This window comes from Hydractinia symbiolongicarpus, chromosome 1 (assembly GCF_029227915.1).
Source record: "Hydractinia symbiolongicarpus strain clone_291-10 chromosome 1, HSymV2.1, whole genome shotgun sequence".
NCBI classification, from domain to species: domain Eukaryota; kingdom Metazoa; phylum Cnidaria; class Hydrozoa; order Anthoathecata; family Hydractiniidae; genus Hydractinia; species Hydractinia symbiolongicarpus.
Genome location: NC_079875.1, coordinates 16,306,433 through 16,321,439, shown reverse-complemented (window position 1 = coordinate 16,321,439; position 15,007 = coordinate 16,306,433). Strand labels below are relative to the sequence as shown.

The window sequence follows — 15,007 nt, the reverse complement described above, 5'->3', positions numbered from 1 at the left end:
ATACCAGATCAAAAGAAGCAAAGTAGATATCTATTTATCAACTCGTAAACACGCTGTCTAAAGTAGCGCACGTGGGTTTTTTTGCGATTACTTTCTCTTTCGATTTTTATCAGTGGAAAACAAATATACAGTTAATTTAATTATGTCATCGAACTTAGAAGCATCCCTTTATAAGGAAAATACGTTGCAAGATTTTAAAATGTGGAGTGAAAATGCACTAAAAACTTATTTAAATCTTCGTTCCAAGTCAACTGAGGGAGATTTTGAAACTTTGGTGTGCAGGTTTGTTCTTTAGTCAAGTGTTGAATAGCTTGAGTGGTGAATACCTTGTTTTTTAAATAAAAATATTTTTTTCCAGAGCTTTCTCAGCCTACGAAGAAAATATTCCCATAGATAGAGATGTTGAAAGACGCGAAAGACTACTTCTAGCTGAGTATCAAAAAAAGTTAGTTGTCGAAGAGGAACACATACCCGATCCGTTAGATATCACAAACGGTTGGTTGGCAGAACAAAAAGGCAGTGGTTTACGAAAATGGCCATCAGTTTATTACACAAATATCGAGAGTTATTTAAAAATTTTACAAAAAACAGATAGCTTGATAAGAAGATTGGAGTCGGAGTACAAGGAAGGAAAATCCTACAGATATTTCCGTTGCAACTTTGTTAAAGAAATTTTCTATAATGACATTTGTGAAGAATCTAAATATTGTGTCTTAAGGTGCCGTGTTACTCCTTCCCAGAGTATCCATAACAAACCGTATCATGTATGGGCAATTATTGAAAAAGATGGAGCAAGACCAGGGGGCAGAATAAAATCAGCTCATTGTACGTGTGTGGCTGGATTATTGGGAGGGTGCAACCATGTGATTGCTATGTTGTTCCGAATAGAGGCTGCTGTATCTACTGGAGCTACAAAACCTGGCTCAACTAGTTTACTTGCTAAATGGAATGTTCCCACAGGGACTAAAACCACTGTAATTAATGGACCAATATGTGACATGACCTTTCACAAACATCATTATAGAAAAGGAAATAAATCAACAGAACGTGATGTATACATTACTAATGAGGCATACAAATCCTTTTCTACTGACTCTATTTCCACAGATCCGAGGCATGTCAGAGCCAAGCTTTTTGAAAGGTTAAAAACACTTGCTCCAAATAGTTGCTTTGTTGAGCTATTAACAGGCACTACTAAGCGAAAAAATATAGTTGAACAGGCAGAAGACATGCCTCTTGGAATAAAGCAAATAGCAAAAAAGTTTAAAATCGATCACAATAAAACAAGCGAGGAAAATGTTCAAATATTTACAAAGTCTATTAACATAGAAAATACACAAATAAAAGCTATTGAAATTAACACAAGGACACAGTCGCAGTCTACTGAATGGTATAATCAAAGGGAAGGCAGGCTGACTGCTTCAAACTTTAAAAAAATCTGCTCTCGAGTGAAAACATTGGAAAACAATGAGAATGAATCTTCAAAAAACATAGTCAACTCTCTTTTATGTGCTAAACCCTTTGAAACATTTGCGACACGTCACGGTACAGCGACCGAGCCACATGCAAAAACTGCTGTTGTTAAAGTTTTAAAGGAATGTGGTCATAAAAATGTTTTATTTTCGGATGTGGGGTCAATAGTATTTAAAGATTACCCATATATATCTGCTTCGCCTGATTTAAAAATTGAATGTAATTGTTGTGGAAAGGGTTTGGTAGAAATCAAGTGCCCCTACACTATCAGAGATGATAAGCCTTCAGTCTTAAACCTTCAGCAGCTTGAAAACCAAGATGGAAACATTTCTTTAAAAAAAAACCATAGTCACTATTATCAAATACAAGGTCAACTCGGAATTGCAAGTTTTAGTCATTGTTGGTACTTTGTCTTCACACATCATGGCCATTATATAGAAAAAATTTTGTTTGAACAAGAATTTTTCGACAATATTATACAAAGCTTAAATTTATTTTGGTACAAGCATTTTGCACCAGCACTAATATACGAAAACTGTTATGACACTGACAGTGGCTCACCAAATAATAAAAAAATACAGAAAATATATCCAACACACACTGAAAACAACAAAGAAAACACACATGACATAAACAATCAAAGCCCAGTGGATATACTCAAAAAGACAAATGATAAAGGAAAAACAAAGAAAATTAAACAAAAACGCCAAGCTAAAAAAGACTTATATGTTTGTAGCATTTGTACAAAGAGCATTGCAGATATTCCAAATTCATTTGATGAAAACAGTGTAATGTGTGACTTATGTAATGGTTAGATAGATAGATAGATATTTTATTTATCAATAGCAGTTATATATATACAATTAAAATTAAAAGAAAATAAATATAAAGAAAAAGAAAATAAATATCATAATTAGTCAGGGTAACAAAATTAAAATATATAATGCTATTGAAGGGAGACCATACCTAATAGCATAAAGCTAAGGCAAAGGGTATGGCCACCCTTGGACAATTACAGTAAACGATACGAGACGCACAAAACAACACACACATAAAAGTGGGTCAAATGATAAACAACCATGCGGGAAACAAATGGCCAAGTCTGACAATTCAGGAAGGATTAGTAAGAGGAAACAAAGTACTTTTTCAGATCACTTCTAAGATTAAAATAATCAAGGGAAACAATTTTTCTAGTCATTAAAGACTGCAATTTATTCCAGGAATTAATGGCATTAAATCTAATTGAGTTTTTACCAAAAGAAATAGTATTAAAGGTAGGGAGATTGATCAAACCAATTTTCTCTGCCCGAGTGCCTTGAGCATGGGTGAAGTCAACCGCAAATGTATTAAGGATAGAAGCAGGCAATTTTTTTTTGGTTTCACTTTAGTTGTGTTAAGATAAGGACTGAAGAAGACATTCCATTGGACTCTGATTCTTTCCTATGTATTAAATGTACACAAGTAATAATATAATTTTTTAATAGAAGTGTAAATATATAAAAAATATTACCTTATAAAAATATATATATAATATATTCATATATAAATCAGATAATAGATTTTCTAAGGTTACATAACGCTCCGCACACAATAACAACATCATCGAACAGTTTAATCATACTGATTGGGTACTCTGAACCTAAGATACGAAATGACTTGAGTCTTCTAATAACCTGTTCAACGAGGATTCTTAAATTTGCAATCCGTTTTGTTTTTCGTATTTCCGCAGGAGTCATTTGGGCACTTCCTCTTTTACCAGGAGGTACTGCAATTGAGATAAAACGACTTTCACATTCCTTTGTTAAATTAAACCCCTTGTCATACATAATTTGAGAATAGCTAGGAACAAGATCAAGATAACCACATTTGTTTGTAACCTCTTTATCTGATATTGCTCCCCCATAAGCCTTTGATAAAAAAATGATAGATGAGTTTGGTGCAATACAAACTAAGATTTTTAAAGTATTATGATGTTTATATTGACTCCAAGTACTCCGTTGTAAGTCCAAGTTCTTAGGTGTTTCAATAAAAACTTCAGTAGCATCTAAAATAGAATGAATGTCAGGCATTGATTTGAATCTTTCTGGTAAAGTTGCTGTGATATTGCCTTTTTCCGGAACCTCAACCATATTGGATAAAACAGACGAAGAAGCTTTAAGCCAAGATGCTATAATACCACTGACTAAACCTTCTGAAATACTAAAACGGTCTGCCAAATCTTCATTTAGTAAACCAAGTCTCAGTTTCATTAAAAATAAAAGAAATTCATCTTTGCTGCATAACTTTCGAGCAGGGCCAAATCTCTTGGGTATTTTTTTAAAATTACGAAATATGCCAGTTGAAGTTTTTTTAACACCTCTCCATCTTCTGCGAACCAAAGGTGTTATTATGTCATGTAGGTGCTCAAATAATTTGAGAGTTATAATACCAGTGTAAAAGTCACATTTTTTATCTGATTTTAATAGACTTTTATATAAAGGTAACTTGCATGAACAATTGTTAACAGATTTATGTAACATATTAAGGGTGGCAGATTGTTTATTGAATTGATTTTTAAATAAATTTTTTGTTGTGGTAAGTGACTTGATTTTTTTCTTTAAAAGTTTGTTTTTGGCCTTTAGTTTCAAGATATTTTCAGAGAGTGAATTTAAAAGTAATTCTCTTTCCTTAGTTGAATCCGAAACTATAAAATCTGCATTATCTTGATGTGAAACAAGGTTAGGTGAAATCATCTCTTGTGGGGGTGAAAACATAGATGATACTGTACTATTAGGTGACAATAACTCTGGTAATGGTGAAGAAATACAAGATTCAATGCTAGTACCAGGACTTTGAATATCAATATTAATGTCACTGTTTGATGCTACGCTACTAATACAAGGACTTTCAATATTGGGATCCACTTTCTCCGTTTTAGATGTTTGTTTTTTTGATGACGATGTTGAGTATGACAACTTTCGTCGACGTGTTGCAGAGGGTACAAACTTCTCAGTCCTTGAAGCTGATTCATAACCAAGACATAGAGTTGGATAAGGATGCTCGTATGATAGTTCCCCTCCAACAAAATGTTTGGAACAAACCCGTTGTTTGGGTCTAGCTGTCATCAATTTTGCTGGATTTTTTGGGCTGGCACGATTAATAAGTTGCCTCCATTTATTATGAGCATCAGCTCTCTTGGTTTTAGAAGGAAAGGTGAACAAGCTAAAAATAAAAACAAAAAAATAGTATATATATATAGCTCTAGCTATATATATAAATATATAAATATATATAGCTATATACTTAGCTAGCTAGCCCTTTAGCAAGACCTAAAAGCTACCCTTTATTGCCTTTGGTATTTGCTAGTTACTGCTAGTTTCTGGCTATAAACACTTAATCTTGTGTAAAATATTTTCTCACCTGTAAGGTTCTTTACATGAGCATGCATCAGAACGTCTGATAACATTGTGAACATCACAGATGTTATCTCTCCAAACTTCAAGGTTGTACTCGCTGTTGGCACAATTCAAAACCGCACACGTCACTGATCGTTTTCTTTTTTTACTTGGTGGATCCATTATAACCAAATTTTCTTGAAAAATCTAAGTATAAGTTCTGAAATAAAACGTTCTTTGCCTTTGACTTCCCTGAGGAAGATGCTTTATCCAAAATGCCATTCCGTGGTTTTAAATTTTAAAATTAACTCTTTTTTAAAATACTTTGGCATTAAATATGGCTTCCACTTATTACCCCAGATTCCCGATTTACCCAGATTTTATTGGTAATTGAGTAGCAGTGTCATTAAACTGCTCCTGCTCCGTTGGTACATCATAAATGACAGATGGATCGTATTCAGGGAACTCTTCAACCACAGACGTCGCATGATTTTCTTCTTTTTTAGAGACAATGCAACCTCGTCCCCAGGGCATCTTGTATCTTTTCTGACCCCGGGAGGCCATACGAACATGTTTCGCCGTCCCGGGGTCAGAAAAGATACAAGATGCCCTGGGGACGAGGTTGGAGACAATGTTGATTATGGATGAAAACTTTTTTTTTCATCAGCCAAATCGACTCTTCCCGAAAACGCCGATTTTTTTGGTTTTGGTTTTGGGAGAGGTTGGAATTTTTTACTTAAATATGTTGATCCTCTATAACTTTTGGTCTTTCCAAAACCAAATTGTCTTCCTTGGGAGCATGAAATGATAGATCATTTAAAGGCCGAGTCAAGGTTTCATGAAGATGGTCTAGTGCATCATTATCATACACTGAATGACAAGCTCTTGATTTGGTTTAAATTTCTCTGCAACACGAGGCCTTAAACCTATTTGGGAAACATATTTTAGGAATAGAATCTATTAAAACGGACTCGGTTTCGACATCATTAATGTCAATAAAATCGTTCTACATTTGGTTATCTTCTAAAGTAACCTCCTTGGTAATAACTTCATGATCCAAGATGAAAAAGGAGATAAAGTGTATCGCGACGATAAAGATTTCCAGGATACATCTGCGACATTGTCACTAATGACGGATAGGATGTGGTTACAGGGCAACAAGGATTTGTTGGGGTGACTCCTTGTTCTTGATATCTTCGAAGAGAATCTTGTGATTTTTTAAATTAATATCTAAAAAATTAAGTTGGTAACACACACAAAGATTTTCTTTTTTAAAGAAGACTACTGCTTTTTGTTTCTCTTGGTCAAAAGATCAATTTTTTTATTATAACTTAAACTCACCAGCAACTCCGAATGATTTATCTTTTTGATAAACAGAGAGAAATGAATTTTATCTCGAGATTTCTAACTGCTACATCGACATCTTCCATGGATTCGAATATATATTTCTGTTTTTCTTTTTACAATCTACAAAGTATCCAGTGGAAAAAAATTTTCGATTTTGAATTATTTCCAGCTTTTACTTTTTCTTTATAATATCCAAGAATAATAAAAAAAAACTTTGACAACTTACCATCTAGATTTTCATTATTCGTTTTATTTATTTTGATTATTGAACGATAATTACAGTTCGAAAGGTTTTATTTTAGTTGAAAACTTCAACGGTATACAAAATCTCAAAAACACGTGCGTGTGCGTCCAGGCTTTTTCCGCGAACTCCTGCTAAATGCGCCACCCAATGCATTTCGGTATTACGCAACAACACGTCATATTTGAATGACGTAATTCTAATAATAATTTAAATTTAAAACCACGGAATCGCATTTTGGATAAAGCATCTTCCCTTCCCTGAGCGAAAGATACTTTACTGCCTTTTCTGCGCGCGCATATGTATTACGTAATGTTGTGATATGCGCGCGCAGTAATTTTTTGAAACTGTGAGCCGGTGTCTATGTAGCCCAACTAACGGATCTGAGAATATTTCAAATGTGTACTTGAGTTTAGAACATAAATAAAATAGCAAACTAGGGTGAAAAATCTTGTATTGTAAACAAGCCAACGTGAAGCTGTGAACGTATGTGCTGTGCATTTTTATGTAAAATCTAAACAAAATAATGTGGTCGCACGTAGAAAGTTAAGTGTTATACAAAGTCGGATAAAACTGTTTGTCCCTACACCGAGTGCTTTCACCCTACGTAGCGCAAGTATGAAAAAAAAAGCAAAAAGTCGAGCATTGAAAAAGGAGTATTTGTGGGAGCACGATATCAAATTCGCCGTCCTTTTTAACAGCTAACACAATGAATGAACATTGCAACGTCAAATTTTCAGAAGAATTCAGGTTATGTGACGGAGTGATCAATAAAACAGTCTAAAAACAGACAAACTTGGTCTAAAATCTTCAGTAGGATGAGTTAAAAAATGTTTTACTTTGAAGAAATTTGCCCTACTTGGGGTAAGATAACAAAATATCTGTTATTCGGCAGCGTGAAATAAACAGTAACATTTCGTGCAATGCCTACAGGAAACGGACATGTGCGAATCATAACAAAACAGATTCAGCGGCCTACTGAGAAAGCGAAAGGGAAGCAGGTGTGTTATTTAGATTATATATCTGGTAGAGAAATGAATTTAGGTGAATAAAGTTTTTAAGCCGTTTACACGCTTCCAGCTAAACTTTCCCTTAAATATGTTTTGTCTTCAGCCTGAACATATTTTTTGTAAGAATATACTTAGCGTCAGTTAAGAATATCTTAAGATTATGTCCAACCTCGATTGTTTGTTAAAATATAAAAAGAATTTGCCATTAACTATGGGCTATTTATAGCATGCTTTATTTTATTAAGGCATTATATATTTTCAGGACATGGACATGCTAAGAATATATTCAGAATAATGAGTATAGTATTTGTCCAGAAAGTTAAGAACTTTTTTTGTAAGAATATAGCTAGCTATACAGTTCAGGACTGGAGTCCAAAAGGGAAACCACTACCCATAGACCATTTCGGAGATTATGTGCCATTATGGATTTTCGAAGCCTGGTGGTGCAAGTTGAACTTTGAACCCTATATGTTGTAGTAGAAAACTCTCTTAAAACAAACAAAAAGAAACGAGTTTTGTATACACTATTAGCGTGTTTAGGTCTTCGTAATGTTTTTATCTAAGTAACATTGATAACACCAGACAACATCCATTTAGGCGTATTGCTTTGATCTATTAATAAATTATAAATAGCAATTAAATACACGTGTAGGACGTAGGTAATACTGAGTGTGTTTTATTATTATTTTTGACTCCTATTTAATACATTTAAAATTTAACTCTGAGTGGATATTTAATCAACTTTAAACATATTTTTACGATCGAATTATGCCTCTTACAATGTATGAAGATTTTTTAGAACTTAGTGTGAGGCAGCTGACTGACTTCTTGTCCGTTCGTGGACTGAGTAATAGTTGAGTTAATCGCCAGAGCTTTTTCTGCAATGGAACTTATTATGCCAATAACTCAAACGAGCTTCACAGGATAATTTATTTATTTATCAAAAATATTTACACTTTAGTAATAAATTACTGCTATAATTGCGTGTCCTGATAAAGAAACCAATAAAAAACATATGTATATATATATAACAAAACATCATGTGAAATATACATTGCAACAGAAACAAATAACATAGAAAAACAAAAAATTGAATACCACTGTAGTCTAGTAAACTAATTTCTACATTTTTCCCTTTTTGATTTTTTTCAATAAGGGAGGCGTACAAAAAATTATATGGCAATAGCGAAAGCAGAAAAGAAAGACAGGTATTCTTTCTAATACAACTCTTGAAAGACTCAAAGATAGGAGTGTTTAAGACGAATCAAGGGACAAACATACAGATTAGTGTAATTATCACAGAAAAACAAAATTATAAAAATAATAAAAATTATTTGCAATTAAAATGACTAATGACTCTATTCCTAAAATTTGCGACTGACTCTCTTCACCGTATCTCTATGGGCAGTTTATTGAATTTTTTTACACTATCATAGAGAAGAAGCCAGATTATTTTGCGAGCTTAAGTTTCACTTTAGGAATAGATAACATTGTAGAGTTTTGACAAATATTTTGACAATGGATTATAACTCTCTAGATCTTCACAAATACTACAACTTAAACATTTCTTTACAAATTCAAAAACAAAGTTCAAGTCCAAATCCAGTAAGGTATTTCCGATATCCAAAATTTCTCTCTAAAGTAAAGTATAAACCAAGTTAAAAATCCAATGCCAATATCTTTATATATTGCACAAAGCAGCTTCACAATTTTAACACAATTTCTAAATATACAATGAAATCACCTTTAACCAAGCATCAATTATATACTAATTATATAGCTAGTTTAAAGGTTTTTAGGATATATTAAGTTGCCTTTATTGTACAAAAAGAAATTAAAAGTACAGATAAGTGCCTAATAAAAGTATTTTTCAAAATATACATCATAAAATAATATCAAGAAGATAAAAACAGATAACAAAAAGCAAAACTGTTCCAGTTCCGTTAGGCAAAAGACTGAATAAAACGTGAAGTCCAAAGTTCAACTTGCACCACTAAGTTCCGCAGATTCATAATGGCGCATAATCTCGGAAATGGTCTATTTAGGAAACGGTTTCCCATTTGGGAAACCTTTACCCCAAACAGGCCAGAAATACGGCAATGGTTTCCCATTATGGAAACCACCAAAATAAAAAGGAATCTGCGCATGAGCTGATTAACAAGCGCACTACAAATTTTTAACCAATAGAAAGGGAATATTTTCCCGCGAATTTTCACCGAAAGAAAAAAAATTATTGTAGCCTCTTTCTGCAATTCCGTAAAATGGTTCTGAGAATGGGTAACGGTTTCCCAAAAGAGAAACCCAAGTTAAAATCAAAAAAAATAGTTTAGGAAAGAGTTTTCTATATATATGGGAAACCATTTCCCGGTATGACATGGGAATTTCCCTATAAAACATGGGAAATTGTTTCCCTTTTAGTGTCATCTCCCGAACTGATATATCAGGGTCAGAAGTTCATCTGTTTCGCTATGATCGTTTGAAACATTATTCGATTTTTAAATTCGAAAACGTTGCATTGTTATCTTGCACGGAACGTTTGTGCACTGGAAGGGTTGCTGAATACAATAGACTAAATAGCTGATTTGCTATGATGCATTACAAACTGTGCATTGTGGATATTTAGCAATAAACTTTTTTGTGGGACTTAACGATTTCTAATGTCTGGTATACTAGTTCCCCTGGTATATACTTCTGACATTGCAAAGCAAGTTTAGCAGATTTAGCTTTTTACATAACCGTTGTTAGACACCTTCGATTCTGTTAGACCCTTTGCATTTTTATATATCTTATTTATTGTTGGACCTGCTTATATTTTTGAAAGGTTTTGTTTTAGCGGTTATAAATATAATGCAGATTGTGAGCAATATTTGGCCGTTTCTATCAGAGCTAAATTTTCCTTAAATATTGAGTTTGTATTTGTGTCTTGAACCAGAAAATAATTTCTTTAAGAAGCACTTTTTTAGTAAGAAAATACTCTGAACAATAGGTCAGAAGGTAAGAATATCCTAAGAATATATCTAGACTTGATTGAGTGTTCTCTGGATAAAAGTCCAATCAGTTTTTTACTTCGATAACTAAACTTTGCTTCATCCCAAAGAAAACAAATTGATAATGTATAGCTAGCTACAATTGTCTGATACATTTCCAATCAGTTCTCTTTTTGACGTTATATCATCTACGTTTTTCTTCTTTGTATTAAATATTTCTAACAACAACATAAATTTTTTATACTCGCTCGACAACAAGAGCCGCTCTACAACAACAGTTTTGTTTTTTACGCTTTAGATTCGAATTACCATTCGAATTCGATAATTTTTTTTAAAAAAGAAAGCAACCTCGTTCCCAGAACACAAAAATAATAAAAGAAACAAATCAGCTTTAATTTAACAACATGATGAGTAAACATTGTTTGAAATAACTTTTTTCAGGATTACTTTGAAAAAGAGACAACCTTCCTTGCTTTGGTTTTCTTTTTTCAGTTGATAAACTTTATTTCCGTGAGATACGGCCCATGGTAAACCGGGGGGTAAAATTAAATCTATCTATAACGACCAACGGGGCTTTTAAAACATTATTATTATTTTTTTATTGCTGCAAATGCTTATATTTTTGGACGTTTTGTTTCACTGGTTATGAATATAGAATAATGCAAATTGTGACTTTAAAAAATTCAAATTACTGTATTCTATGTTTTTATTTGGCAGTTTCTTTCAGAGCTAAACTAAACCATGGCAAACAAGTATCCGACACCATCAAAAACCATGAATCAGATCGCATCCAACGGTTTTTGGTTATTGAAACAACTAAAAATGTTGGTGCTATAGGTATAGTTTAGCATTTTTGTAGCTATAGCTGGGTTTTATAAGAATATATTTTACTTTCTAACTTAGCAGTAGCTCTAGCTAAGCTCTTTTCTTTGGATCTTATAGATAGATTGATAGATAGATATGCATATTTTACATGGCTAGCCTCACAAAGTATCCAGGGATATACCCTGTCTATTATTTCCAGGAGGGACCATGGTCTAGATGGAGAGTCCTAGAGTATTTAATGCTCTTTTTGAGCTACGCAGACCCGAGAGCTAACCACTAATCTATGGCGCCACTTAAACTTATCAGTAAAAAGATACTACTAACCACAGTAAAAAACATTTTAACTATAATATAACTTTTTTTACTTAAAATCTTGTTGATTTTCTTCAATGCTTGAAATTTAGAATACCAAAGCATTATTAGAACAGAATTTATTTTAATTTAAAGTTTAATTTAATTTAAATTTTTTAAGAGATTGACCGTGATATTTTTGCATGTTTCCTTAAATTTTGGTGCTAAATTCAAATATGTTGGCCAATTATGATGAAAATGATCAGAAAATATAAGGCCAGTTAACCAAAATCCGAGAATACATTCAGCTAATTTGTTGAAAGAGAAAACTTTGAGGCAAGAGCACTGGGTATATGTGCCAATCGACCCATCCATGTGATGTTGTAAATCATCTAGCATTGTTGATCGTTGTTGTCATAGAAGTAGGTGTTTATCTTATGTCTAATGATGGCCCAATTTTCGGGTTGCTACGTAGGTAATGGTTGATTGCGGGAGTAATCGGTACGTTAACAGTTGTAGACATCCATGACAATGGATGAAGTGATTGATGTACATAATAACAAAACGAAATATTGAAAAGTGGTGGGTGGGTGGGCAAACCAAACTATCAACAATGATTAATTAGGTGAGACTAGTGGACTTCAGCTAGTACATTCTAGTACAGATATTGGCAAAATAGTTGTGTACTTTTCGAAAGTAGAAGCCCTAATGTGCTCTACAGTGGCTGCAATGCCACTTATGAAAAATCAAGTGCCACCTTATTAGGTCCAGATGTTATCTATAGTCAAATTTTCCTTCCTATAAAAACCACAAAATGAAAAATCAGAGTATTTTTCAAAAAAAATTTGAATTATAACTCGGAGGTAGTTTACACAAATGTACTAGCTGTATATGCAAGTAATTATTCATTTTTTGTGTCTTCGCTGTTTAGATCTACACGAGAAAGCCCATAAAATTTATTGGGATGTTACTGGTGTGCCATATATGGTATTAGGAAGAAGGTATTTGGATTGCCACTATGGAAAAGATCGACAGAAATTAAAAAAAGAAAAGTTAAAGAAGGTCAGTAGCTATGCAATAATTGTAAAATCCTAAAAGGGAATTGATCAAATTTCTTCCATTAAAATGTTTTGATCAGCAAAACAAAATTATTTCTAACCAATTTCTGCACCAATCACCACTTATATTTTTTTGTGACACTGGTTCCAACCCAGAAACGGCATAAGAGTATTTAATTGCATTCCATCAACCATATGCTTTTTAAAAGGATACATTTTTTTATAACCAATCGAAATTCCATAATGACACTTAAGGATGATTATGAAAAGTAATTTTTCAGGCTCAAAATATGCTTAGGTTATTCTTAATGGCAAAAATTTTATTGAAGTATACTATGAAAAACTCAGGCTCAAAAATAGTTATTTGAAAAAATTTGGATTTGAATTTTGAACATAACTAATTACAAATTAAATCTCACCTAAAAACTACATTATTTGCGACGTTTTGGGTGTTTCACAAACCCATTTTCAAGCAATCAAAAACGTACAAAGTTCTCCTAAATATATACAAATTTAACAGTAACCATAGTTACAGATTAAATACTAATTGTATAAAATACAATGGAGCAGATCTAATGCTGTTATTCAAATGGGGACTATCCCGCATTAAGAACAAACTCTCTTTAATCTCTAGCAAATACCGGTTGTTACCCCTAGAGAGTATACTAAAATCGTCAAGAGATGATGTGATGTGACAGGCTTTAAGATGATCTGTAATTGCCGTGCAATTAGATGAAGTTGATTTCTTACCTGTTAAGGGAGACACTCCGAGGCGCTCGCTTGCCCGAACCTTTAGGTGACGCGAACGTCTCACCTATATAAGTGGCGTTGCAGCCACTACACTTATATTTGTAAATGATGCCTGACTTTAATTCTTTGGGTAACAGATCTTTAAATCTGATGAAGTTAGATAAGCGAGTGTGAGTTCTGAAAACAGCAAAAAGTTTACAACAATGCAAAGTAGATTTAAAAAGTTTTTCTAACTTCGTTCTCGTTTGTAAAGATGTTATACCTAAAAAAGGGAGAACAATCAAAATGTTTTTCTTCTCAGCTGTGTGGTGTTTTAAATGGAATACTTTACTTGATGGTTAGAAAAGAATGCCGTTTTGAGGCAATTCTTGAAGGAAGTCCCCGAACCCCATTTATGACACTTTGCTGATCAAACACACCATCAGAAAATTCCTTCTGATGAAATATTACGATTCCTATGTTAGAATTAGATTCATTCAGAATTGAAAGATTGATTTGCCTTGGTATAGTCGCTTCACTAATCTCCCGGAAGAAAACGATACGGTTTAGAGTAATATTTAAAAAAACTATGTTTTTTAGATTTGTTCACCTAATAGTATGTTTCTCAAGTTAAAAGCAGTTAATTTTACTCGAGTTGAAAAAGTGAAAGTTGCTTTAAGAGTTGTGGCTACTTTTCCTGCGACTTCTTGTAAAGTTTAAAGAACATTTCCAGTCATGTAGAGATCAAAAACAGTCGTTTGTAGTACTATGGATTCAGGAAAACCAAATGGTTCAGCTTAAAAAGTATGTGCATCAAACCTTTACATCTAACATATCTGATGACATTGTAAAATTGCGATATATAATAGGTATAATGGGAAATGTAAAAGTGAATTGCGTTATTGTTTTCTTCGTCAAAAATTGCACCAGCTCCCCAATTTTAAAAAGTTTCCTCGAAACTCCTCAATGCTGATCTGCAAGAAGATTTCTAAACAAATCTCACTTAAATCTTCTTCAGTTTTACAACCTGTAACAATTTTTTATTGTCGAAAGGCTTAGCACTGCTACATTTTACCTTTAAAATTTACTCAAATCTCTTCAATTTCTTTGGAAAATATGCAAATGTCCTCATATTTCCTTATTACTTTTATGAAACTATCACCATCTTCGCAAAAATGGTTCAGAATTTTCATCAAAAGTCCTTAACTCTCCTCAAATTTATTCTATAAAAAGAGTGGCAGCCGTGGCCAATTTCAGGTAGGTTGTACTTCTTTTATTTTACCGTTTTTTAGCTGTATCTACGTCATTCTTTAAATTATTATTGCAGTTAATCCAATGCTCCTGCATTTCCTGCAATAATAAAACTTAATAAAGATTTCAAAAACTGGAATAACTTGTTCTAAGCAACTGCTGCTATAAGCGCAATCTCTTTAACGGCGGAAGCTTCATTAAGGAGACACTTTTTTGGTTATGCGTGAATAATTGGGTTGATTTGACTTTTTTAAAACAGATATTAGAACACATTTATGGCCGATGTGTCGTCATTTTGCTCACAACGAATCAACAGGCAATACAATTGCAGCAAAAAATTTATAATTCATTACAAAATCAGTTATTTTTTACGTATTTCCTTTATAAATTTTGTTACATAAGAGAGGTCTTAGGAAGGAAG

At 33.0% G+C, this 15,007-nt stretch overlaps 3 protein-coding genes across 4 annotated transcripts; 2 read left to right on the top strand and 1 right to left on the bottom strand.

Moving 5' to 3' along the window:
* Positions 1-37: 37 nt before the first annotated feature.
* On the top strand, positions 38-2,288 carry LOC130643085 (uncharacterized). The gene is made up of 2 exons (XM_057449565.1): positions 38-282; positions 359-2,288. The coding sequence occupies exons 1-2, from the start codon at positions 143-145 to the stop codon at positions 2,286-2,288; spliced, it is 2,070 nt and encodes a 689-aa protein (XP_057305548.1). The 5' UTR covers positions 38-142.
* Positions 1,948-5,118, bottom strand: LOC130643101 (uncharacterized). The gene is made up of 2 exons (XM_057449566.1): positions 4,873-5,118; positions 1,948-4,674 (listed from the first exon to the last, which is right to left on the bottom strand). Exons 1-2 carry the CDS (start codon positions 5,028-5,030, stop codon positions 3,021-3,023), a joined length of 1,812 nt encoding a protein of 603 aa, XP_057305549.1. The 5' UTR covers positions 5,031-5,118; the 3' UTR covers positions 1,948-3,020.
* Positions 5,119-6,871: 1,753 nt separating this feature from the next.
* LOC130643047 (uncharacterized) lies at positions 6,872-14,159 on the top strand. Of its 2 annotated transcripts, none has more exons than XR_008982581.1 (3): positions 6,872-7,436; positions 11,150-11,269; positions 12,480-13,067. XR_008982581.1 is itself a non-coding variant. In XM_057449563.1 (3 exons), exons 1-3 carry the CDS (start codon positions 10,957-10,959, stop codon positions 14,053-14,055), a joined length of 564 nt encoding a protein of 187 aa, XP_057305546.1. In that variant the 5' UTR covers positions 9,438-10,956; the 3' UTR covers positions 14,056-14,159. The 2 variants fall into 2 exon arrangements, 1 of the variants encoding a protein (XP_057305546.1); XM_057449563.1 differs by lacking the exon at positions 6,872-7,436 and adding an exon at positions 13,936-14,159 and having other exon boundaries at positions 9,438-11,269; positions 12,480-12,610.
* The last annotated feature ends 848 nt before the right edge of the window (positions 14,160-15,007 follow it).